General features: G+C 43.9%; 1 protein-coding gene across 3 annotated transcripts in view; it reads right to left on the minus strand.

Moving 5' to 3' along the window:
* ANO3 (anoctamin 3) overlaps nt 1-24,002 on the minus strand; it is a 434,465-nt gene that overhangs the window by 154,602 nt on the left and 255,861 nt on the right. For 2 of the 3 annotated variants that reach the window (XM_056526698.1, XM_056526701.1), the window contains exons 6-7: nt 13,092-13,192; nt 556-600 (exon numbers count right to left, since the gene is read on the minus strand). In XM_056526698.1, coding sequence (XP_056382673.1) covers nt 556-600; nt 13,092-13,192 — 146 coding nt within the window. The remainder of the gene's footprint in view (nt 1-555; nt 601-13,091; nt 13,193-24,002) is intronic. The other variant, XM_056526699.1, reaches the window with a different exon arrangement.

Raw genomic sequence — 24,002 nt, forward strand, 5'->3', positions numbered from 1 at the left:
TACTTACACCCATGCTTTGCAAAATGGGCAGTATGTTTGGCCAATCCCTTTAAGATATATCCATACTGGAGGATCAGTGGCACTATAAAGTATGTAACACATTGTTTTTTGACTCATGTCAGAAAATAGCACAAGGGGGTTATGTGTCTGTCATTTTGTTACACAGCCCACTTGTCTATTTACATACAGGAATACATTAGTGCCTGTAAGTGGCCCAGAATCTGTGAGATCCTATATATGAATGCTATTCTAACAAACAGACCCTTCAGCCGTCTGACCGACTGTTCTCAGATGGACCCCGCTTTTATTCATTCATAGGTACAGCAGATAGCTCAGTCGTGAAATCTTAGAAAAGTGTTTCTCAGAATCTGAAATTAATGGAAGAAAATGAAATGTCAGCAGAATTGTAGAAGAGGTGAATGAGCATCATTGGAGAATCCATATGAAGACATACAGTGAACTGTGTCCAGTATAAATTTACAACTGCTCTAAGGGATCTGATTGGTTGTGCAGGATGAGTATTTGGCGAAATAAAAAACTGCATCACCCACCAACCTGCCCATGGTTTTGCTCCTCCAGTCAGTGTAATAACATTTTTTCCTGTAAGAATAAGAGTCAGCACTTTATACAGAGCACAGATGGATATTACAATGTGTACTATGGTGGTCACCAAGTCCTCTAATGCTTTATTATATGAACCATATCAATATATAAATTGTATATGAAGGTTTATGTTTGCATGGTCCTTCTTTCTCCAAACTGTGACACCTATAGAGGACCTACTGTAAATATCAGTTACCCTTATAAGGTGGACATACACAACACATGGATAAAAACCCTCTAATGTCAGCAGAATCAAATTACTTGTATGTATAGTGGTCTTTGAACGCTCCACAACATGTATGGTGGTCTCCTAACTCTCCACAGTGGATCATGCTATCTTAAAGGGGTGGACAGCTATCTTATATAGAAAATATATAGAGCAGCGGTTTAGTGTATGTGCACTGCCACTTCTTTTAGATGGGAGCTTCACAATCTCGAGATCTCAGGGAATCCCAATGGTCGTACCCCCCACAATTAGACTCTTATATTGGAGATACGGTTTCATAGTAGTAAAACCCCTTTAAGTGTATGGCTTACTTAAGACAAGCACTCAGACTGCACAAATAATGTTCCTGAGATCAATCTGCTGTTGGGGAAAGCCTCCTATAAAGAGGGTCCCGAAAATGTAACTGTAGATCCACCTGGAGTGCTTAATGATTATGTAGGATTGGTACAAGTTAAAGGGGATTGTAAATCTATTTCTTAAAGCGTCCCTGTCACTTAAAAAAAAATGTTTGACATGTCCTAGAGATATGTAAAAATTTTGATTGATCAGGACTGGGTGATAAGATCCCCCACGATCCATAGATTCAACCAGAAGAAGCGCTGAGCTGTGCCCTTCACTCCCTGGTTTTCTCAGAACACTGTCTAGCTGCATTAGGCAGGTCCAATAGACTTACAATGGGGACTGTGTCCTGCAACAAGACAGAAAAGGCAATGAAATAGGAAGTGAAGCTCAGAACCAAGAGCTTCTCACAGCTTTATCTAATTAAAGGTGGGGTCTGAACTTCCATCAAGTGACAGTGTCCATGAAAAGGGGTTGACCAGAAGGTTAATATTAAAATTGGGAAAAGACTGGGATAAAAAAGTAAAATAAAAAATATATATAATGAAAGCTGCCAATTCTGTTCGGAGGGTACCCTGGTATCTTTTCTTTCTTATCTGCCTGCAGACGCAAGAAAATGTCAGCTCAGCCAACCATTGGCTAAGACAGTCACTGCAGATTGGATTGGCAGGCATTTCCTGTATGTGGCGAGATGGTGCCAAGGAGAGATCAGCGGGGGCTCCAGACACAGTGGGATGGCAGTGGTCATTAAGTGAGGGTTATTTTTTATTTTCTCCAATCTTCTCCACCCCCCCCCCCTCCCCTTTCATTTTATATTATTATTTTTGGTTTGTTTTAAATTTAATTGTAATGTGAACAACATCAAAATACATTCCTGTAAATTCCCGAAGGTAGGCTAATGTTTCAAAAACATTGACCACCATGCATTTTGAAAAAAAATAAATAAATGCTGTTCAGATCAGATTTTAGCAATGGCTGCTGCGGGTGGTACAGTATAAGCCCATGTATAAGCTCTAGCACAGGAAAAAATATGTTTTGTTGCTTTAGGTAATTCCTCCTGTATGGTAGGTTTTCTATAGGAGACCCATATAATAGACAATTAACATTAGAGGAAATGGTAACCAATGTTAAATACAACCACAATGTAAAAAAAAAAAAAAAAATACATGAATTTCCTTTACTTGAGGAAAATACATGTCAAATAGATCATTGTCATCATGTAATCAATAAATTATTTCAAGCTTCGTAGATCCCAGATATTGTACCTTATACATGAAACAAAAGCAAAAGGTTATACAATATATCAGAAGAAAAACATGCTTTTGACACATGAGAATGATCTATTCTACATATAGCGGATTTAGTGGAAAAGAAACACCATTGAAAAAGTGGAGTCATGGAGGAACAATTTAGCATAATACAGTATAATTCTACAGGGTCAGCTTTTGCTGCCAGCTCCAGTCCATTGGGGATAAACAAGGACAACAAAAACATAGAAATGACTATTTACACCAGTTCTGTAAGATTGTTTTACTTTGTAACAGTGTACAAGTATGTAAAGCTAAAGCAGATACCGTACAGGGCTTATATACAGTAACTGGGGCCAGAGACCCAATTTTTCTCTACAGAACAGCTGTCAATGCTAGAGGCAAAAGCTTGTGTTCCCAACATGGCGTAATGTAATGGTATTGTTCAGCATTAAAAAAGGTTCTTCTTTTTTCTCAAAAACAATGCCACAGGATGAGGTACTGCTGTGTTCAGTTCACTGAATATAGACCACAGACAACATTATTTCGGGAAAAGAAGTAGTCCTTTCTTGCAAATCCTCCAAAAACTTCAATGTTATTTATTACCAGTCCAACTAGATCAGACACTTGATCCCTTATCCTTTGAATAGGGGACAAGTTGTAACACTCCAGACTAAACATTGTTATGTCTGGTGTAGGCCAGATAGGGGTAGCATTACACAGGGATGCAAAGAACACCAATGAGAGAAGCATTATATATTGTAGACACATCAAAGCATTATATATTGTAGACACATTAAAGCATTATATATTGTAGACACATTAAAGGGGTACTCCGCCCCTAGACATCTTATCCCCCATCCAAAGGATCTTGGCTGCAGCACCAGAGCCATCCGGTGCAGGAAGCGAAGCTCCGTGCCGGATAACTGCCGTTGCGGGGCAGAGGCTTGTGACCTCACGGCTGTGCCCCGCTCGTGATATCACAGCATCACCCCCTCAATGCAAGTCTATGGGAGGGGGCGTTGTTGTGATGTCATAGGCCCCTGGCGCTGAACCCGACGCTCTAAACAAATGCTGGGTCCCCAGTGGTAGGATCCCCCGCAATCTCCCTGCTGCACCCAGCATTCATTTAGAGCACTGGGTGCAGTGCCGAAGCGCCGGAAGCTTGTGACGCCATTGCCGCGCCCCGCTTGCGACATCACGGGCAAGCCCCCTCAATGCAAATCTATGGGAGGGGGCATGATGGATATCATGCCCCCTCCCATAGACTTGCATTGAGGGGGCATGGCCGTGACGTCACGAGCAAGGCGTGACCGTGACGGCACAAGCCTTCACCCCGCATTGCCAGTCATCAGGCACAAAGCAAAGTTTGCTCCATGCACCAATTGACTGGGGTGCTGCAGCCAAGATTGGGGGGGGGGGTTCCCCAGCGGCGGGACCCCTGCGATCAGACATCCTATCCTTTGGATAGGGGATAACATGTTTAGGGGCGGAGTACCCATATAAAGCATTATGTATTGTAAACACATCAAAGCATTTCTAAATTCCGCCCAACCACTGTATAATCTGACAGGATGCAGAGATGTAACTGCAGAACAACAGTAAACATGGGGGCACAACAATAAAAGGGACACACAGACACGCACAGAGAGGGTAGAGTATATAAGCAGACAGAAAAGGAAGCTATTAAAAAGTGTATGTCTAAAATTGAGATGCATTTGTAATTGAGCATGCCCTACTTTATAAGGGTATGTTCATACTGCCGAATCTCTGCTTAGAGATATTCAGAGATTCTGTCTGAGCAGACACCAACGGAATCCTTCTAGGACCTGCACAATCACAATCAACAACAATGGTGTCAGCGCATAATTCTGTCGGAATGTGAATTTCCGTGGCAGAGTTTTCAGCCGCTAAAATTCTGCAGTGTAGATGGGTCCACGGAAGACACATTCACACCAATGCTAGATTAGTGCTAGATTAGTCTGCTGGGAGATTCTGTAGTGTGAACACACCCTTAACATTAGTTCACAAATATAACTGTACTGAACGGTCACAGGTTGCAAAACTTTAAAAAAGACCTAAGTACCAATACTAATGAGCCAGCCAGAGGCGTAGCTTATATGTTCTGGGCCCCGATGCAAAATCTGCAACAGGGCCCTATATGCCAATTGTATTACTGGTCTCTTATGGGACAAATGTGCTTTGGGGCCCCCTTAGACACCAGGGCCCTGGTGAGACTGCTACCTCTGCTACCTCTATAGCTACGCCACTTGTGCCAGTCAAACCTCCTATGCCCTCTCCCTTTCATGTATTTGCCAGAATAGCATATTGAAGAAAAATGTTGCTTTAGATACAGTAGATTTTCTGCATACCTAATGTATTGCTCCTTCCCTGGTAATAGTGATAGTTTCATTGATCACCATGCCATGAAGTGGCACTTCTCGTACAGTAGCTATAGTTTGTGAAGTAAATGCAGTCACACCTGGGCCCTGGTGCCTAAAGGGTCCAAAGACCGAAACAGTAGATGGGCAGTGAAAAAGTGTGATGATATGTGATGATAAGTTAAAGGGGTTATCCAGTAGGATGTTTATTTATTTATTTATTTTTACAACTTTGCCTATTTTAAAAGACTATTTAAAAAAAAAAAAAAAAAAAAACTACTTACCTCCAGTGCTCCAGCGGTGCCTCTGGTGACCCACTTCGGTTGCATTCCCCCTTTGGAGTGACGTCAAGGATCGGAGTGTCACACTGCCCGAGGCAGGACATTGTCGCAGCCAGTGATTGGCTAGAAGACTGTGTGAAACTCTGGGCCCTGACGTCACTCCGAAGGGGAATGCAGCCGGAGTCGGTCACCAGAGGCAATGCTGGAGCACTCGAGGTAAGTAGAAGTTTGTTTTTGTATAGAATTTTAGACTTTTATGTCGGCAAAGTTGTAAAAAAAATAAAAATAAATAAACAAACAAACAAAAATCTGTTGGATAACCCCTTTAAGCCCTATTTACCTGGTAAAAATTGAATGCAGAATAGCTGCTCATTCCCATCCAAATCCGCACTGGATTTTGCAGTCCCTATTAATTTACATGGGAGTCGGCTTGACCAGGCAGAAAATCACATCTTATTTTTAAAACACCGCCACTCCATTTAAAAAGGAAAAAAATACCTTGCTGGGATAACACTTAAACTTTGTGTACATCAAGTGTCAGATCACAGGGGACCCGAATGTTGGGACCTTTGCAATCTCCAAAACAGGGCCCCGACTCCCTTGTTTTGAACAGAGTGGTGACTCAAGCATGCATGTCACCACTCCATTCATTGTCTATGGAGCTGCTAAAGAAAGCCAAGTACAGATATTCTGGGAATTAAAGATGAGCAGGGATTTGCACATATAGACTCGAGAGGGGGCTTGAGCCCCTGCCATTTTAATGCATCTGCCCTATAGTGCCCTCACTGTTTGGGACCTCCGAGGGGTGATGCTGGTCCTATTCAGGTGACATGACTGTCAGAGGTGTTGTGTTTTTACAAATATTTTTTTTAATTAGACGTGGCCTTTTTTTCTAATTGAGCCCCTGCCCCCCAAAAATATCTGTGCGCGTTCCTGAGGAAGAATAACTTTAGCTTAGAATAGTCCTTTAAAGTGTAGACCGTATCATCTTGGGGTATGTTTATTATATTTACACTAGTTGTATGTCATTGGTATATGTTGGGATGCCAATAAAAAGAATTCCAATATATAGCACAGCCGGCCCATTCCCTTTAGTTGACTCAATGTAGTCTACCAGTGACTACGAGTGACTGTCCTAAAAATATACTTTTATTTTGCAGGTCTTAAAAAAAGCAGTAGACCGTGCTTTTAAGCCTTATAAAATAAAATTCTACATTCAGGAGAGAGACCAAATGTAGTCACTAGTAGACTACACTCGGTTAAATAAAAGGGAAAGGGCCTACCATGGTGCATATCGGGATACTTTTTTTCGCCAGCATCCTGATGTATACCTTCGACGTAAAGCCCAAATGTGCTGTTGGCATAGCTCCAGTGCTGTGCAAAACTACAATTCCCAGCATGTACGGACCGCTGCTGGCTTTCCGGGCATGCTGGCAATTGTAGTTTTGCAACAGCTGGAGACATGGGGAAAATTAAAAAATGAAAGAAAAGTGAAAGAAACAATCTGATTGGTTGCTATGGGCAACTGCACCACTCTTTCTCTTCACAGGTTTTGATAAATCTCCCCCACACTGTTTGGAAAATACTGCTTTAGTGTATGAAATAAAAACTCAACTTTTCTAATAGGGATCGACCGATATCGTTTTTTTAGGGCCGATATTGATACCGATAATCGGTGGAGGTTAGGGCCGATAGCCGATAACTTATACTGATATTCCGGTATAGGTTATCGGCTTTTTATCCCCCTGCGACACCACTGCGGTGCGGTTGGGGCGGTGCGGGGGGTTGGCCATTATCGGCTTATCGGCAAGATAATTGCTGATACCAATAATGCCCAAAATCGTGATTATCGGCCGATAATATCGGCCATACCGATAATCGGTCGATCCCTAAAGAAAATACATAAACCCAATACACTGTTTATATACATGCTCCACTTTTGCACCAGGGCCCAGAAGCTACACCTTTATTCATGTACCTGTCTGCTTTCTGGTGCCGGACAGCTGACATATACCGTAGAGCAGCATATTAGTGTCTTAGCTGTTCCGACTAGAAGCGGGCTAATGTGCACCACACTTTCCTCTTATAAGAAGGTAACTGATCAGTACATGCGACTTTCCAATGTTGTGACAGCTATCAGAGATGAGTTAAAGGAGAACTCCGGGATATGAAACGTATCCCCTATCCTAATAATAGGAGAGAAGTTTCAGATCGTGGGGGCCCACCGCAATTTCATCATATGGGGCCCTCTGCGCTTTGCCAAAATAGCGAGTTTAAACCAGCGCAAGACACGGTGTCTAACACACACCCTCAAAACATTTCTATGGCAAAGGCAGAGACTGCCAAATGCAGCGCTCCGGCTCTCCCATAGAGATGTATTGAGCGGGCATGTCGGCTGCCGCGTCATGCAGGGGTTGAACATGCCCCCTGGCCGCTGACTGCCGGGGCCTCCTATGTAGGATCACGGGGGGCCCCAGCAGTCGGACCCCCACGATCTGAAACTTATCCTCTATCCTTATACCCTAACTGTACCCCTCTAAATCTTGCAAAACTACAAATCCGAGCATGCCCAAAAAGCAAACGGCTGTCTGGGCATGCTGGGAGTTGTAGTTTTGCAAGATGTGGATGGCCACAGTTTAGGGAGCTATGTTCTGTGATCTGCAAACTGAGGCTCTCCAGATATTGCAAAACTACAACTCCCAGCATGCCCAGACAGCAAACAGCTGGAGGTCAACAATTTAGTGACCACTGCCCTAAGGGTATGGCCACATATTGCAGAAATGCTAAATCTTGTGGATTTTTCATTGTACATTTTGGTGCAAGAAGAACCTGAAAAAAGATGTTCCCCTGACAGCTGCCCGAGCGAGCAGGGAGGGAGGCTGTAGAGAATGGTTCCCCTGCTCTGAGAGCAAGGCTGCAAAATAGTGAGCAGAGCGGACTGCACCTCCACCCCCAACAACCAATAGTATGGGACTGCACCCCCCTCCCGCCCCCAACAACCAATAGTATGGGGAGGGTGAGCGCATCTCAGCTAATCAGAGTGGCTTTGCTGACTTAGCATTTCTCATCAGCTGCTTGGGAACAGTTCTTTTCAGGGAACAGTTTTCTTCAGTACACCGGCTCTCCTCATACATGGTGCAATCTCCGCTTTGTGCAATGAGACTGTCGACCACTGCACAAAGCTATGGTTAACATGCTCCCCCCCAAGCATCTCTATGGGAGAGCCGGAAATACATGAGCACTGTATATCTGGCTGGGAGCGTGTTGACCATGACCTCTTAGAGCAAGAGTAGAGCCGGTCAGACCGGGCAGGAGATCCTTGGAGGTTCCTGCTGTTGGACCCTCCATAGTCAGAAACATGCCCAGGGCTGTCTTTAATGTGGGGCAAAAGGGGCAGCTTCCCTGGGCCCTGTCATTTCTGGGGGTCCAAAGCAGCCAGCCCTTTAGACCGTACTTTAAAATGGGCCCAGCAGCCCGCACAGACGGCAGCTACATTTGCAGAAAAAGAGGGCCAGCCCTGTGATGTCCCAGGCCGGCCCTGTTTCCTTACCTAGGTTATGACGTGGGCGGCGTAACCTCATGACCTGCAAGTGCTCGTCCCTGCTGCGTGCCCCACGTGACATCAGGGCAGTGTAGGAGGCTCCTCCCCCTAGTTGCTGCCTCCTGTCTGAGGTCCCGCCAGCGGTCTCTGCCTTTGGAGTCTCCCAAAAGGTATCACCAGTTCACCAGGCATGAACTGATTTTGCCATTCAGGTACACAGAAAAGCTAGGTGACAATTTCTCACCTAGCTTTTCCATGCTCCTAAATGGAATATCTGCTTATCATAGCTCAGCTATTATAGACAGATTTGACTAAAAATTAAAGGTAAATCTATCTACAGTATAATAGCTGAGCTATTATAAGCAGATATGCCATTCAGGAGCATGAAAAATCTAGGTGATAAATTGTCACTCCGCTTCTTTGTGCTCCTAGGTGTCATTTCTGCTTATATTAGTTAAGCTATTATAGACGGATTTGCCTATAATTTATAGTAAGTTATCCTTCTAGGCTTTAAGCAGCAATGGCATTCAGGTGCACTGAAAAGCTAGGTGATAATTTCTCACCTATCTTTTTCATGCTGCTGAATGGCATATCTGCTTATAAAAGATCAGCTATTATAGACACTTTTGCCTAGAAGTTACAGACAAATGTGCTTAACCCCTTTCCTGCAAAAAAGTGTTACAAAAATAAAAAGTAATACAATTGAATTAACCCCTTCCCTAATAATAGTGTGACTCATCCCCTTCTCATGTTTAAAAAAACAAAATAAAAAAAAAAACAAGCGGTATCGCCGTGTGCATAAATGTTCAAAATATTAAAATATATTGCTGAGTAATCCGCATGGTCAATGGCCCAATTGGTCCAATGGCCCAATGGATATTGTTGTAATCGTATGGACCTAAAGAGGTACTACCGTGGAAAACGTTTCTTTTTTTTTTTAAATCAACTGGTGCCAGAAAGTTAAACAGATTTGTAAATCACTTCTATTAAAAAATCTTAATCCCTCCAGTACTTTTTAGGGGCTGTATATTAAAGAGAAATCCAAAAAGAAATGCATTTCCTGTGATATCCTGACCACAGTGCTCTCTGCTGAACTCTGCAGTCCATTTTAGGAACTGGAGAAAATCCCCATAGCAAACATATGCTTCACTGGACAGTTCCTAAAATGGACAGCAGATGTCAGCAGAGAGCACTGTGGTCAGGACATTACAGGAAATGCATTTCTTTTTGGATTTCTCTTTAGTATACAGCCCCTAAAAAGTACTGGAAGGATAAAGATTTTTTAATAGAAGTGATTTACAAATCTGTTTAACTTTCTGGCACCAGTTGATTTAAAAAAAAGTTTTCCACGGTAGTAACCCTTTAAATCTAATGGGAAAGATTTATGAAAACCTGTGTAGAGGAAGAGTGGTGCAGTTGCCCTTAGCAAACAATTTGCTGTACATTAGTTTCATACTGCTGTTGTGCCCTACCCTTAAATAGCCATTAGGCTCTTTTTTTTTTCAGCCTTTAGCGGACGTTCTTGGGACAGGGCAGAACGGGCAATAACGGGTCCTGATGGATCCCATTTACTATAATGGGTTCGTAGGGTGCCGTTATTTTGTAATGGGACTAGCAGGAGAGAATGATGGCACAAGTAGCAATTTTTCTCCCGCTATTCCCCCAGGCTCCCCCGATAGCCGTCACACTACCATGTCCTAATGGCAGTGTGAAAGAAGCCTTATGCATATGAAATTGCTAGCATAGCCAAAAAAGATGATGTATGAATACTTTGCATATCTTCATAGATGTTGTCTGTTCCTTTATTTAGTAAAAAAAAAAAAAAATTAGGGATGCATTGAGTGTCAAAGTGGTGTGGCTACGGTGCGCTGTGCTAAAGTGCCCAAAAAAAAAATGGCTTACAGGGCCCTGCTTATCCCCTATCCTATAGATATGGAATAAAAGTTATTTACTGGAGTTCCCCTTTAAATTAGAACTATCAATAGAGATGGTTCATAGATCCGCAAATGAAGGGCTAAGCACAGATGTTGTAATTTACTATAATGTTCAATGTAGATGTTTTTCCCAAATCTTTTTATTTTATTTTTAATTTTTTGTATTTTTGTTAAAATATCCGAAGAGGAGCAAATACCCAGTGTGTTTCAGTATTCATATATAGTCACACTTTAATGTAAGAGAATATTTCAATTCTTCAAAAGGTTTAAGGGTTTTTTAATACCCTGTCAGACCAGCAATTTTGCTAATAGTCCTTGAACTTCTGGGAAGCTGACATGAAAACTATGGGGCTAACAGTATACCCCGACTATGCTTCTGTATGGGCTGAATATGCCACATATTTATCAAAATATATTAAGTTAGGAGTAAATAAAATAAAAAAACATGAGAAATTTCTACCGAATGCTGCCAAAATTTAATTAAAAATGGCAAAATCAATATATGTTGTGGATGTGCTGCAGATTTTCCTCTTTGAGTCCAATGGAAAAATCTAAATCAGCAATTGTATTGTAGGTTGTAGATTTCAGTGTGAAACTTGGCAGATCTGGGAGATGAAGGCATTCTTATAGGTCTGGGGTCTGTTTAAAGGGGTTATCCAGGATAAGAAAAACTGCAGATTTCTTCCAAAAACAGCACCACACCTCACCTCAGTTTGTTTGCTGAATCGCAGGTCAGTACATTGAAGTAGTGATGAGCGGCAGGGGCCATATTCGAAATTTGTGATATTTCGCGAATATATGGACGAATATTCATCGTATGTTTACGAAACTCGCATATTCGCTATGTTCTTTCCCTTTTTTTTCTTGCAAAAATTCGTAATGAAATTCGCATAGTGCGCATGTGCGATTATATATTTCACCTAAAATAAGGGAGGGATCAGTGTCCTCTAGATGTGCCGATATTCGCGAATATTTGCATATACGAAATATTCACACTCCACACCAACTCACACAGTAAATAATATTGGAGCCTTCTTTGAACCACAAACTGGAAGCAGGGAGGGATGATCACTTTTTTTTTTCTACACAGTACACATCAAAAATGAATATTCGTCATTACGTATATATATATATATATATATATATATATATATATATACATATATATATATATATATATATATATATATATATATATATATATGAATATTCTGGCATTAATCCCGATCAGTTTTTTATATATTATATATATATATATATATATATATATATATATATATATATATGTCGCTTTATTCTAAATATTCGCAAAATAAGTGCCGATATTCGTGATAAAAATTAGCATTTTTAATATTTGCGCTGAACACCACATTGAAGTGATAGCAGCTAAGAAGTAATGCCACATACAACCAGACAACATGTATGGGGCTTTTTTTTTTGGGAAGAAATTCGCTCTGTTTTTCTTTTTCCTGGATAACCCCTTTAATGTGTTGTCACAGAATAACCTTTGGTGCATTTAACATTATACTGTATTAGGGAACTGTGTCTGGATGTATGAGAAATACTGAATGATAATAATCCAGCTTTGCTGCTGAACTGAGGTGAAACTATCGGAGCATAGACTTTGAGTCACGCCAAGCTTTGTCCCAAAAAGTCCTCTTGCTATGTACAGTGTAATACTTGGGGTCCTGTTAGAAATTTTCAGTGGAACCCAGGAGCTTGAAACTACACCTCTGCTGGTAAAAGTGTGCATTACATGGCCTTTACCTGACTTTTGCAAATTAGCTCCAGACAGCAGAAAGCTGCCCTTCTAGTGCCATCTATTGGAGGTAGCCATGTAGGCGGCACTTATTCTTTCTGAAGGAGAGTTAATTTGCATACATTGTTTCCCAGGGATCATTGTCTGGACACTAAAATTCCATTTGCGAGATGGTCTCCACAAGGAGAAATACTAGCCCTAGACCTACTTAAAGGGGTACTCTGCCCCTAGACATATTATCCCCTATCCAAAGGATAGGGGATAAGATGTCTGATCGCGGGGTCTTGCCGCTGGGGACCCCCCCGCAATCTCCCTGCTGCATGTCACGCCCCCTCCCATAGACTTGCATTGAGGGGGCGTGGGCGGGATGTCATGAGCCTCCGCCCTGCATCGCCAGTCATCTGGCACAGAGCAAAGATTGCTCCATGCACTGGATGTCTGGGGTGCTGCAGCCAAGATCGTGGGGGTCCCCAGCGGCAGGACCCCCAAGATCAGACATCTTATCCCCCCTTTAAACTTTTTTGAGATTCTTGCTAAAGATTGACAGTATTAATACAGTATATTCTGCAAAAGGGCTCCAAGCTGGAACACTGCATCAATCATTCAGGTAAAAGACATTGTAAATAGACAGTAGTCACCCGAAGACTAGCAAACCACAAAAACAACACTGTCTGTTAGATAACAAAACATGCTTCTAAAAGTAACTAACACAATTCTGTGTAAAGGGGAAATAATACAGACATCCATCATGTAGAAGAAAAGGACCCAAGACAACAATACCTAAAAGGCATTCTGATGTTCATCCGCTCGGCGTACTTGCACAATGTATCCCATGGACAGTGGACTTTTACAAACATAATGTCGTTGTTGGTTATAGAATTCTATAATAAGGAAAAATATGAAAATGTTATTGATAATAAATGGGTTTTAAAGTTCTAGAAAAATTATGGAAAAAATGGACTAAAATACAGTAAGTCAAGACACAAGTATGAAGAATCAGGCCTAAAGTGATTTTCTGAAAATGTTAATTCTGCAACGTCTGACCAATGAACCAATCTTCTATTACAGATCCACATTTGCCACGTAGAAGTCAGTGGGTGTCTCCATTGTTTAATAACAGGGCAATACAGTACCCTAACAGAAAACCATTGAAACAGCACTAAGAAAAAATTGCCAGATTTAGACACAGATCAGTCAGACTTTTATCTTAATTGAAAATTGTATTCTTAGAATCTATTGGCCAGCAACATGATTTCCAAATCAGCATAACATGAATAATACAAATATACTAATCTCTTATAAGATGAAATGATTTGCTTGGATCGGATTCACCATACCGGCCAGTCCATAAAATACATTGACAGGAACTATTTTCCTACTGTTTTGTTAAGTACATTGCCAAAAGTGATTTCACACCTGGCAAAATTAGCTTGCCAAATACATCCTAATGGCTAGTGCACCCCTACCTACATTTCTACTTGGTGAAACAGTTGTGAAAATACAGCTCAATCATTGGCTACGTTCACATGGCGGAATTTCTGCATTTCTAAACAAATTCAATTCAGCAAAGCTTGCTGAACAGAATTGGGGAATTCCGGCGAAATGTCTCTGTTCTCAGAATACAGAAATCTGCCAAAATTCTGCCCAATTAACTTCAATTGAATTTTGAAAAGAATAAGACCTTTCATATTTTTGTAGAATGCCTAAAATGGAATTATTGCACCGAAAATTTCACTGTCTGAATAGGACTGCGGAATCCCATTGAAGTCAATGGGCAGTAAATAAAGGCTGAATTTCACACAGAAATTCCGTCGTGTAAACATGAACTAAGAGGTATTTTTCATTAACTGTCAGGTTATTGCCTAGAGGACATTTCCTTCTAAAGTTTAAAAAAAATAAAATGTCACTGAGAAAAGTCAATTTCCATTTATCTTTTTCAGATTTCTCTTGCACTCCTTTAGGGATTAAGCTGCATCAGATTTGGTTGCAGAAACATTTGCTACGGTCCTATTCATCTGGATGGAATGTGCAGAAATTAATGTGTTTGCCACTAAAAAAACCTATTTAGATCAATGGTACCAACATTTAGACATAGAAATATGTACAGCAAAATCTGTTGCTTTTGAAATCTGCCCTTACAGTTAACAGAAGCTGAGTGGCAACCATAAGGGTCAAGGCCCATGAGGGCTGATGCCCAACTTTCCAACTTTTCTCCTGCTCAGCTTGTATCATCCTTTACATCAGTTATGGCACTAAATGGTTGAAAACCAATGGGGAGCTTGAGTGCATGGAGTTGTGAAAAGATAGTAAGGAACAGTTAAAGCTATTAAAGGGGTACTCCACCCCTAGACATCTTATCCCCTATCCACCGCTGGGGACCCCCGCAATATAGCATACAGCACCCACCTGTATCTGCTCCAGAAGCGCTGGAGGGTCTGGCTCCCGACAACGGGGAAGGAAGATCGGGATGTCACGACTCTGCCCCCGTGTGACGTCACACCCTGCCCCCTCAATGCAAGTCTATGGGAGGGGGCGTGATGACTGTCACGTGCCCTCCCATAGACTTGAATTGAGGGACGGGGCGTGACGTCACACGGGAGCGGAGTTGTGACGTCACGATCTTGGGTCTCCGTGGTCGGGAGCCAGACCCTCCAGCGCTTCCGGAGCAGAAACAGGTGGGTGCTGCATGCTATATTGCAGGGGTCCTGCCGCTGGGGATAGGGGATAAGATGTCTAGCGGTTGAGTACCCCTTTAACCGATGATGACAACAGAAGAACTCCCCACAGGATAGGTGATGGGGGTCAAACTGCTCGAACTCCCAGAGATCATGTAAAAGGAGGGCCCTGAGTACTGCTGCTTCTATAGAGTACAGTGATGGTCTATGTTCACCAGTCCTATAGATTTTGATTCTATTCTAACACAGGATCACAGGACTTCCATTCTCACAATCAGTGGAGGTACCAGTGATTGGACCCCTAATGATCTAATTTTTGCATTCTCTTCTGGAATAGGCCATATAGTTGAATAATGTCTTAATATTTGATTGTAAACCAAGAGACACCACCTTTAAGTTTGCTTCTTAACTATATGTCCTAGCAATGTTATATCTGTGACGGTACACGATGGAGCTTCAATGGTATGTGAATTAGAAATCAGGATGTGGACAGATCTTCATCCAATGGTGCAGCGGTATTCAGAATAGGTTAACTGGAAGTACATATGAGATAAGCTATCTAAAATTACAAGCTGCTATTTGGTGACACTTACGTACTGAAGAAGTTATCTGTAGTGTACATGTGAGTCCTTCAGTGACCACAAAACAGTCATTAGCTATTAAAGCAACTTGTAAAATAAAGCAGCAGGGACAATGGAGCCTTTTATCATAAGGCTTGGCACTAGTCGTGACAGCTTCATCTTCCAATGACAAGTCTTCTGCTTATCCAATGCAAAGAACAACACTTACACAGTATAGTATATTGCACAAGATATACAATTAGAGATGAGCGAATCGAAGCTGACGAAGTCAAATTTGTTCCGAATTTCATGAAGAATTTGATTTGGAACGAATGTGGTAACAAATCACTTCATTTACTACATTTTGTGTGGGCCGGGGGGCTAAAATGGCAGCTACATGTGTGAGGACATGGGGAAAGGAACTCTGGGAAGACGGGTAGGCAGGATCACCCTGAATCACATGGAAGCATTCAGCCTATCAGCAGCCAGCCAGCCCTGTGATGTCACAGCCCTATATATTCGGTAGCCATTACAGAAGACTGCACGTCTTTTGCTGAGAGAGCAGAGACTCTTACTGGCGAATCCATTCACCTCAATTCACCTGCATTCATTCTGGCTAGAGAGAGCAGACACTGTGTGGCCTCTAATCAGCGTTACTGTTACTGACAATACAGAAAGATCAGCACAGGGGAAATACATTGACCTCAAGCCCGCATCACTGCAGGCAGGCAGGGAGAGTTCAGAAGTAATTTCATAGTCTGCCAATTGAGATAATCAGTGATCACAGGAATCACTGTGACTCCCTATTCAAAGACTGCAAGCAACCATAGTGCACTCCACAGTTATATGTTTTTTCTGGGTAAAGCTAATAGAGGGCAGTAAGTGTAAAAGCACTAGATTGTTACGCTTATTTCTGGTGCAACCGTACTGGGTGTATTACTGTAAAAAAAAAAGTGAAAAATATCCGCATTCTGCAGTTCTACATTTTTTTCTAGTTAAAAAGCTAATAGCGGGCAGTAAGAGTAAAAGCACTAGATTGTTACGCTTATTTCTGGTGCGGCCATGCTGGGGTGTATTGCTCTATAAAAAGTAAAATATGTACACACACCACTGTTCTACAAGTATGTCAGGCAGAGAAGTGCAAGGCTATGAACAAAGGAGTGGCAGAGGCCTAAATTCATCAGGCGCAGGCAGAGGTCGCTGCAGAGTAGGGGCACGTGGCAGCAGGAGTCGCAGCGAGAGGTCTGAGCTCCCGCTGTCAGCATGCTGTCGTGTCTCGACCAGAAACCCAGCAGCAGTTATTGATTGGTTCACTCGGTCATCCACTTCATCCCAAGTGACATCTGACACCCCCAGTCAACAGTCAGTGGGTTCCTCAGACTCAACCCTCAGTTGGCAAGGCCCTCATGCTACTGCTGCCACCTCCAGGCTCTGTCATTATGTCGCCATATGGTCTCCTCATGCTGATGCTGCCACCTCTAGGCTCTCTCATTGTGCCGCTCTGCGGCCTACATAGGCTGCCGCCACCTCCAGGCTGTGTCATTGTGCCACCATGTGATCTCCTCATGCTGCTGGCACATTAAACTTGTTAAAGAGGTGCTCCTGTGTAAAACATTTTTTTAGGCCTTTTTAAGTCAACTGGTGCCAGAAAGTTAAACAGATTTGTAAATTAAAAACTATGTAGATGTGTGCAGCTCACAACTATTACGCACCGAGGTCAAACAGGGCAAGCAACTATACCTTAATTGCTAAAAAAGGAAAACCAAAAAAATGCAATGTAGCCCGGACCTTCTAGGTGAGTATAAAATGGATATACGAGGATCGTGCTTCAATAATAATTATCATTTATTTATAAAAATAAGATTTCACCACTTCTCACAGGGCCCTTGTGAGAAGAACATACATAATAAAAGGCAACCTAACAATGTATTAGGCAATAATATTAAAATTATACACTTGGCATAGAGTAATAGAATAAAATAGCAGAGTAAGATCTGTACCATACAAATATATTAGAAATACATTAGAAAGTTGCTCTTCTAGATGTTTAGGGTAAATATGTCCCTTTTTAGATACAGTAGCAAACAGTCTGTATTATTAGAGATTGTTACCGGTCTGTAAATTGTAGCTCAGGCGGTGAATATTACTCCCGTAATAGCTGGGTGTCCATGGTGTGCACAGTTCACTGTGCGGTGCTTCCAATTGTGAGCCTGGTCCAGTAGGGTCTGAGCGTGGTGGCAGTCGCTGTCGGATAAGGCGCTGGCAGGCGCCAAAGATCGTGATGGTGTCCGGGGACTGTTGGCGCTGGCGTGCGCTAGAGTTGGTATTCCTCACCGCTTCATTGGTTGGTAAACAGGACCAAATACTGGAGGGCTGGAAGTTCACCTCGTGGTGCCGGCGTCTGACGTCAGAGCCGGGATGGCTACACCAGGATAATTGCACCGGGATAATTGCACCGGGATGGATCTGAACTGCTGGACCGGGTAGGTAGCAGAATAAGGGCGTAAATGATGGTACAGTTCATGAAGTGTAACTGGCCATAGAATTTGGGCACAGTTCAAGTACTGCTATGCCAGTAGATAACGACTAGACGCGTTTCAGGGTTGTATAATATAACCCTTTCCTTGATGACTACTGAGGAAAGGGTTATATTATACAACCCTGAAACGCGTCTAGTCGTTATCTACTGGCATAGCAGTACTTGAACTGTGCCCAAATTCTATGGCCAGTTACACTTCATGAACTGTACCATCATTTACGCCCTTATTCTGCTACCTACCCGGTCCAGCAGTTCAGATCCATCCCGATGCAATTATCCCGGTGCAATTATCCTGGTGTAGCCATCCCGGCTCTGACGTCAGACGCCGGCACCACGAGGTGAACTTCCAGCCCTCCAGTATTTGGTCCTGTTTACCAACCAATGAAGCGGTGAGGAATACCAACTCTAGCGCACGCCAGCGCCAACAGTCCCCGGACACCATCACGATCTTTGGCGCCTGCCAGCGCCTTATCCGACAGCGACTTCCACCACGCTCAGACCCTACTGGACCAGGCTCACAATTGGAAGCACCGCACAGTGAACTGTGCACACCACGGACACCCAGCTATTACGGGAGTAATATTCACCGCCTGAGCTACAATTTACAGACCGGTAACAATCTCTAATAATACAGACTGTTTGCTACTGTATCTAAAAAGGGACATATTTACCCTAAACATCTAGAAGAGCAACTTTCTAATGTATTTCTAATATATTTGTATGGTACAGATCTTACTCTGCTATTTTATTCTATTACTCTATGCCAAGTGTATAATTTTAATATTATTGCCTAATACATTGTTAGGTTGCCTTTTATTATGTATGTTCTTCTCACAAGGGCCCTGTGAGGAGTGGTGAAATCTTATTTTTATAAATAAATGATAATTATTATTGAAGCACGATCCTCGTATATCCATTTTATACTCACCTAGAAGGTCCGGGCTACATTGCATTTTTTTAGATTTGTAAATTACTTCTATTAAAAAATCTTAATCCTTCCAGTACTTATCAGCTGCTGTATACTACAGAGGAAATTATATTCTTTTTGGATTTTTTTCCTGTCTGTCCACAGTGCTCTCTGCTGACACATCTGTCCGTGTCAGGAACTGTCCAGAGCAGGAGAAAATCCCCATAGCAAACCTATGTTGAGAGCACTGTGGACAGACAGAAAAGAAATTCAAAAAGAAAATAATTTCCTCTGTAGTATACAGCTACTAATAAGTCTGGAAGGATTAAAGGGGTACTCCACTGGAAAACTTTTTCTTTTAAATAAACTGGTGCCAGAAAGATTTGTAAATTACCTCTATTAACAAATCCAAATCCTTCCAGTAGTTATCAGCTTCTGTATGCTCCACAGGAAGTTATTTTCTTTTTGAATTTCCTTTCTGCCTGATCACAAGTGCTCTCTGTTGACACCTCTGTCTATGTGAGGAACTGTCCAGAGCAAGAGAGGTTTGCTATGGGGACTTGATCCTATTCTGGACAGTTCCTAAAATTGAGAGAGGTGTCAGCAGAGAGCACATCAGTGGTCAGGCAGAAAGGAAATTCCAAAAGAAAAGAATTTCCTGTGTATTATACACTGGAGTACTTCCTGTGTATCATAAGTACTGGAAGGAATCGGATTTTTTAATCAAAGTAATTTACAAATCTTGTTCCACAATAGAGTAACAGAAAAGAAATCCGGCACTGTTATAATTCCTTCCTAAAATGTGAGCATGTGCTGCTAACTGAATGCTATAAGTCCAAAGATCAATGCAGGTGGTGCTTAACGCTGAAACAAGGCAAGTGCATAACTGAACACATAAGAGAAAGAATTGCGGAGCAGCTCACCAGTTCCAGGAAATCAGGCATGTAGCATCGCGGTCAGGCGGTGGAAAGACAGGGAGGCTGAGATGTTACGGGGGAATCAGACGTCAGGGCCACAGCTGTATCGCACCCTTTGGTGCTTCGTCAGGCCCCTGTGACCACAGGGGCCTGACGAAGCACCAAAGGGTGCGATACGGCTGTGGCCCTGACGTCTGATTCCCCCCATAACATCTCAGCCTCCCCGTTCTCCCAACGCCTGACCGCGATGCTAACTGCCTGATTTCCTGGAACTGGTAAGCTGCTCCGCAATACTTTCTCTTATGTGTTCAGTAATTTACAAATCTGTTTAACTTTCTGGCACCAGTTAATTTAACCTCTTGGGGACGCAGGCGTATTCATATGCCCTGCATCCCCGATCCTTAAGGACTCAGGGCATACTTGTAGTCCAGTATAACAGGTTTAAGCCGTTCGCACCGGCAGAGAACGGGTTAAACCCCGTGAGTCCCAGTTGCTACGGGCAGCCAGGACCCATGTCTAATGCCGGGCACGGCCAATTGGGTCGATGCCCAGCATTAACCCTTTAGACGCCGCAATCAAAGTTGATCGTTAAAACGAGAGTAAAAGAATCCTGGCAGGACAGCGGAGCTGATCGGGACTATCGCAGCAAAATCGTGATGTCCTGATCAGCTTACCGGACGATGGGAGGGTCCTCACTTGCCTCTCCGTCATCCGATCGGCGATTTATTGCTCCATGCCTGCGCAGCAGGCTAGAGCAATAGAGCGCCATTTACACTGATCAATGCTGTGCAATGTCATAGCATTGAACAGTGTATGCAATCAGAAGATTGCATGTTGTAGCCCCCTAAGACTTTAACAGGAACTAAGTGGTACACCACTTAGATGTACGTATGTGGTATGCACTTATGAGTGGGGGACAATGCGCTCCAGTACGCTTAAAACTGTATTTGTCTACAACACTAGCAGGCATGTACTTTTGCCTCGCCTTTCACAGTTTCTAGGACCTTGAGACTTTAACAGGAACAAAATGGTACACCACTTAGATGTACACATAGGTTACACTTAATAGAGGACAATACGCGTTTAGTGCTTTGCTCACCCTAACTGGCTGGCTACTATTAGCTCTTGTTACGCCGAGCGCTCCGGGTCCCCGCTCCTCCCCGGAGCGCTCGCTTCACTCTCGCTACCGCAGCGCTCCGGGCAGCTCCACTGACCCGGTGCGCTGCGATACCGTCTCCAGCCGGGATGCGATTCGCGATGCGGGTGGCGCCCGCTCGCGATGCGCATCCCGGCTCCCGTACCTGACTCGCTCTCCGTCTGTCCTGTCCCGGCGCGCGCGGCCCCGCTCCCTAGGGCGCGCGCGCGCCGGGTCTCTGCGATTTAAAGGGCCACTGCGCCGCTGATTGGCGCAGTGGTTCCAATTAGTGTGTTCACCTGTGCACTCCCTATTTATACCTCACTTCCCCTTCACTCCCTCGCCGGATCTTGTTGCCATTGTGCCAGTGAAAGCGTTCCCTTGTGTGTTCTTAGCCTGTGTTCCAGACCTTCTGCCGTTGCCCCTGACTACGATCCTTGCTGCCTGCCCCGACCTTCTGCTACGTCCGACCTTGCTTCTGTCTACTCCCTTGTACCGCGCCTATCTTCAGCAGCCAGAGAGGTTGAGCCGTTGCTAGTGGATACGACCTGGTCACTACCGCCGCAGCAAGACCATCCCGCTTTGCGGCGGGCTCTGGTGAAAACCAGTAGTGACTTAGAACCGGTCCACTAGCACGGTCCACGCCAATCCCTCTCTGGCACAGAGGATCCACCTCCTGCCAGCCGGCATCGTGACAGTAGATCCGGCCATGGATCCCGCTGAAGTACCTCTGCCAGATGTCGCTGACCTCACTACGGTGGTCGCCCAGCACTCACAACAGATAGCGCAACAAGGCCACGAGCTGTCTCAACTGACCGTGATGCTACAGCAGCTACTACCACAGCTTCAGCAATCATCTCCTCCGCCAGCTCCTGCACCTCCTCCGCAGCAAGTGGCCGCTTCATGCCTACGACTATCCTTGCCGGATAAATTCGATGGGGACTCTAAGTTTTGCCGTGGCTTTCTGTCACAATGTTCCCTGCACTTGGAGATGATGTCGGACCAGTTTCCTACTGAAAGGTCTAAGGTGGCTTTCGTAGTCAGCCTTCTGTCTGGAAAAGCTCTGTCATGGGCCACACCGCTCTGGGACCGCAATGACCCTGTCACTGCCTCTGTACACTCCTTCTTCTCGGAATTTCGTAGTGTCTTTGAGGAACCTGCCCGAGCCTCTTCTGCTGAGACTGCCCTGTTGAACCTGGTCCAGGGTAATTCTTCCGTTGGCGAGTACGCCGTACAATTCCGTACTCTTGCTTCAGAACTATCCTGGAATAATGAGGCCCTCTGCGCGACCTTTAAAAAAGGCCTATCCAGCAACATTAAAGATGTTCTGGCCGCACGAGAAATCCCTGCTAATCTACATGAACTCATTCATCTTGCCACTCGCATTGACATGCGTTTTTCCGAAAGGCGTCAGGAGCTCCGCCAGGATATGGACTTTGTTCGCTCGAGGCGTTTTTTCTCCCCGGCTCCTCTCTCCTCTGGTCCTCTGCAATCCGTTCCTGTGCCTCCCGCCGTGGAGGCTATGCAAGTTGACCGGTCTCGCCTGACACCTCAAGAGAGGACACGACGCCGCATGGAGAATCTCTGCCTGTACTGTGCCAGTACCGAACACTTCCTGAAGGATTGTCCTATCCGTCCTCCCCGCCTGGAAAGACGTACGCTGACTCCGCACAAAGGTGAAACAGTCCTTGAAGTCAACTCCGCTTCTCCACGTCTTACTGTGCCTGTGCGGATATCTGCCTCTACCTTCTCCTTCTCCACTAAGGCCTTCTTGGACTCCGGATCTGCAGGAAACTTTATTTTGGCCTCTCTCATCAACAGGTTCAACATCCCAGTGACCAGTCTCGCCAGACCTCTCTACATCAATTGCGTTAACAATGAAAGATTGGACTGTGCCGTGCGTTACCGCACGGAACCCCTCCTAATGTGCATTGGACCTCACCACGAAAAAATTGAGTTTTTGGTCCTCTCTAATTGCACTTCCGAAATTCTCCTTGGACTACCCTGGCTTCAACACCATTCCCCAACCCTGGATTGGTCCACTGGGGAGATCAAGAGTTGGGGCCCCTCTTGTTCCAAGGACTGTCTTAAACCGGTTCCCAGTACTCCTTGCCGTGACCCTGTGGTTTCCCCTGTAACCGGTCTCCCTAAGGCCTATATGGACTTTGCGGATGTTTTTTGCAAAAAACAAGCTGAGACTTTACCTCCTCACAGGCCTTATGACTGTCCTATTGACCTCCTCCCGGGCACTACTCCACCCCGGGGCAGAATTTATCCTCTCTCTGTCCCAGAGACTCTTGCTATGTCTGAGTATATCCAGGAAAATTTAAAGAAGGGCTTTATCCGCAAATCCTCCTCTCCTGCCGGAGCCGGATTTTTCTTTGTGTCCAAAAAAGATGGCTCCCTACGTCCTTGCATTGACTACCGCGGTCTTAATAAAATCACTGTAAAAAACCACTATCCCCTACCTCTCATCTCTGAACTCTTTGATCGCCTCCAAGGTGCCCACATCTTTACCAAACTGGACTTAAGAGGTGCCTATAATCTCATCCGCATCAGAGAGGGGGATGAATGGAAAACGGCATTTAACACTAGAGATGGACACTTTGAGTATCTGGTCATGCCCTTTGGCCTGTGCAACGCCCCTGCCGTCTTCCAAGACTTTGTTAATGAAATTTTTCGTGATCTCTTATATTCCTGTGTTGTTGTATATCTGGACGATATCCTGATTTTTTCTGCCAACTTAGAAGAACACCGCCAGCATGTCCGCATGGTTCTTCAGAGACTTCGTGACAATCAACTTTATGCCAAAATGGAGAAATGTCTGTTTGAATGTCAATCTCTTCCTTTCCTAGGATACTTGGTCTCTGGCAAGGGACTACAAATGGATCCAGATAAACTCTCTGCCGTCTTAGATTGGCCACGCCCCTCCGGACTCCGTGCTATCCAACGTTTTTT

The sequence above is a fragment of the Hyla sarda genome, chromosome 6 (assembly GCF_029499605.1).
Source record: "Hyla sarda isolate aHylSar1 chromosome 6, aHylSar1.hap1, whole genome shotgun sequence".
Classification (NCBI taxonomy): domain Eukaryota; kingdom Metazoa; phylum Chordata; class Amphibia; order Anura; family Hylidae; genus Hyla; species Hyla sarda.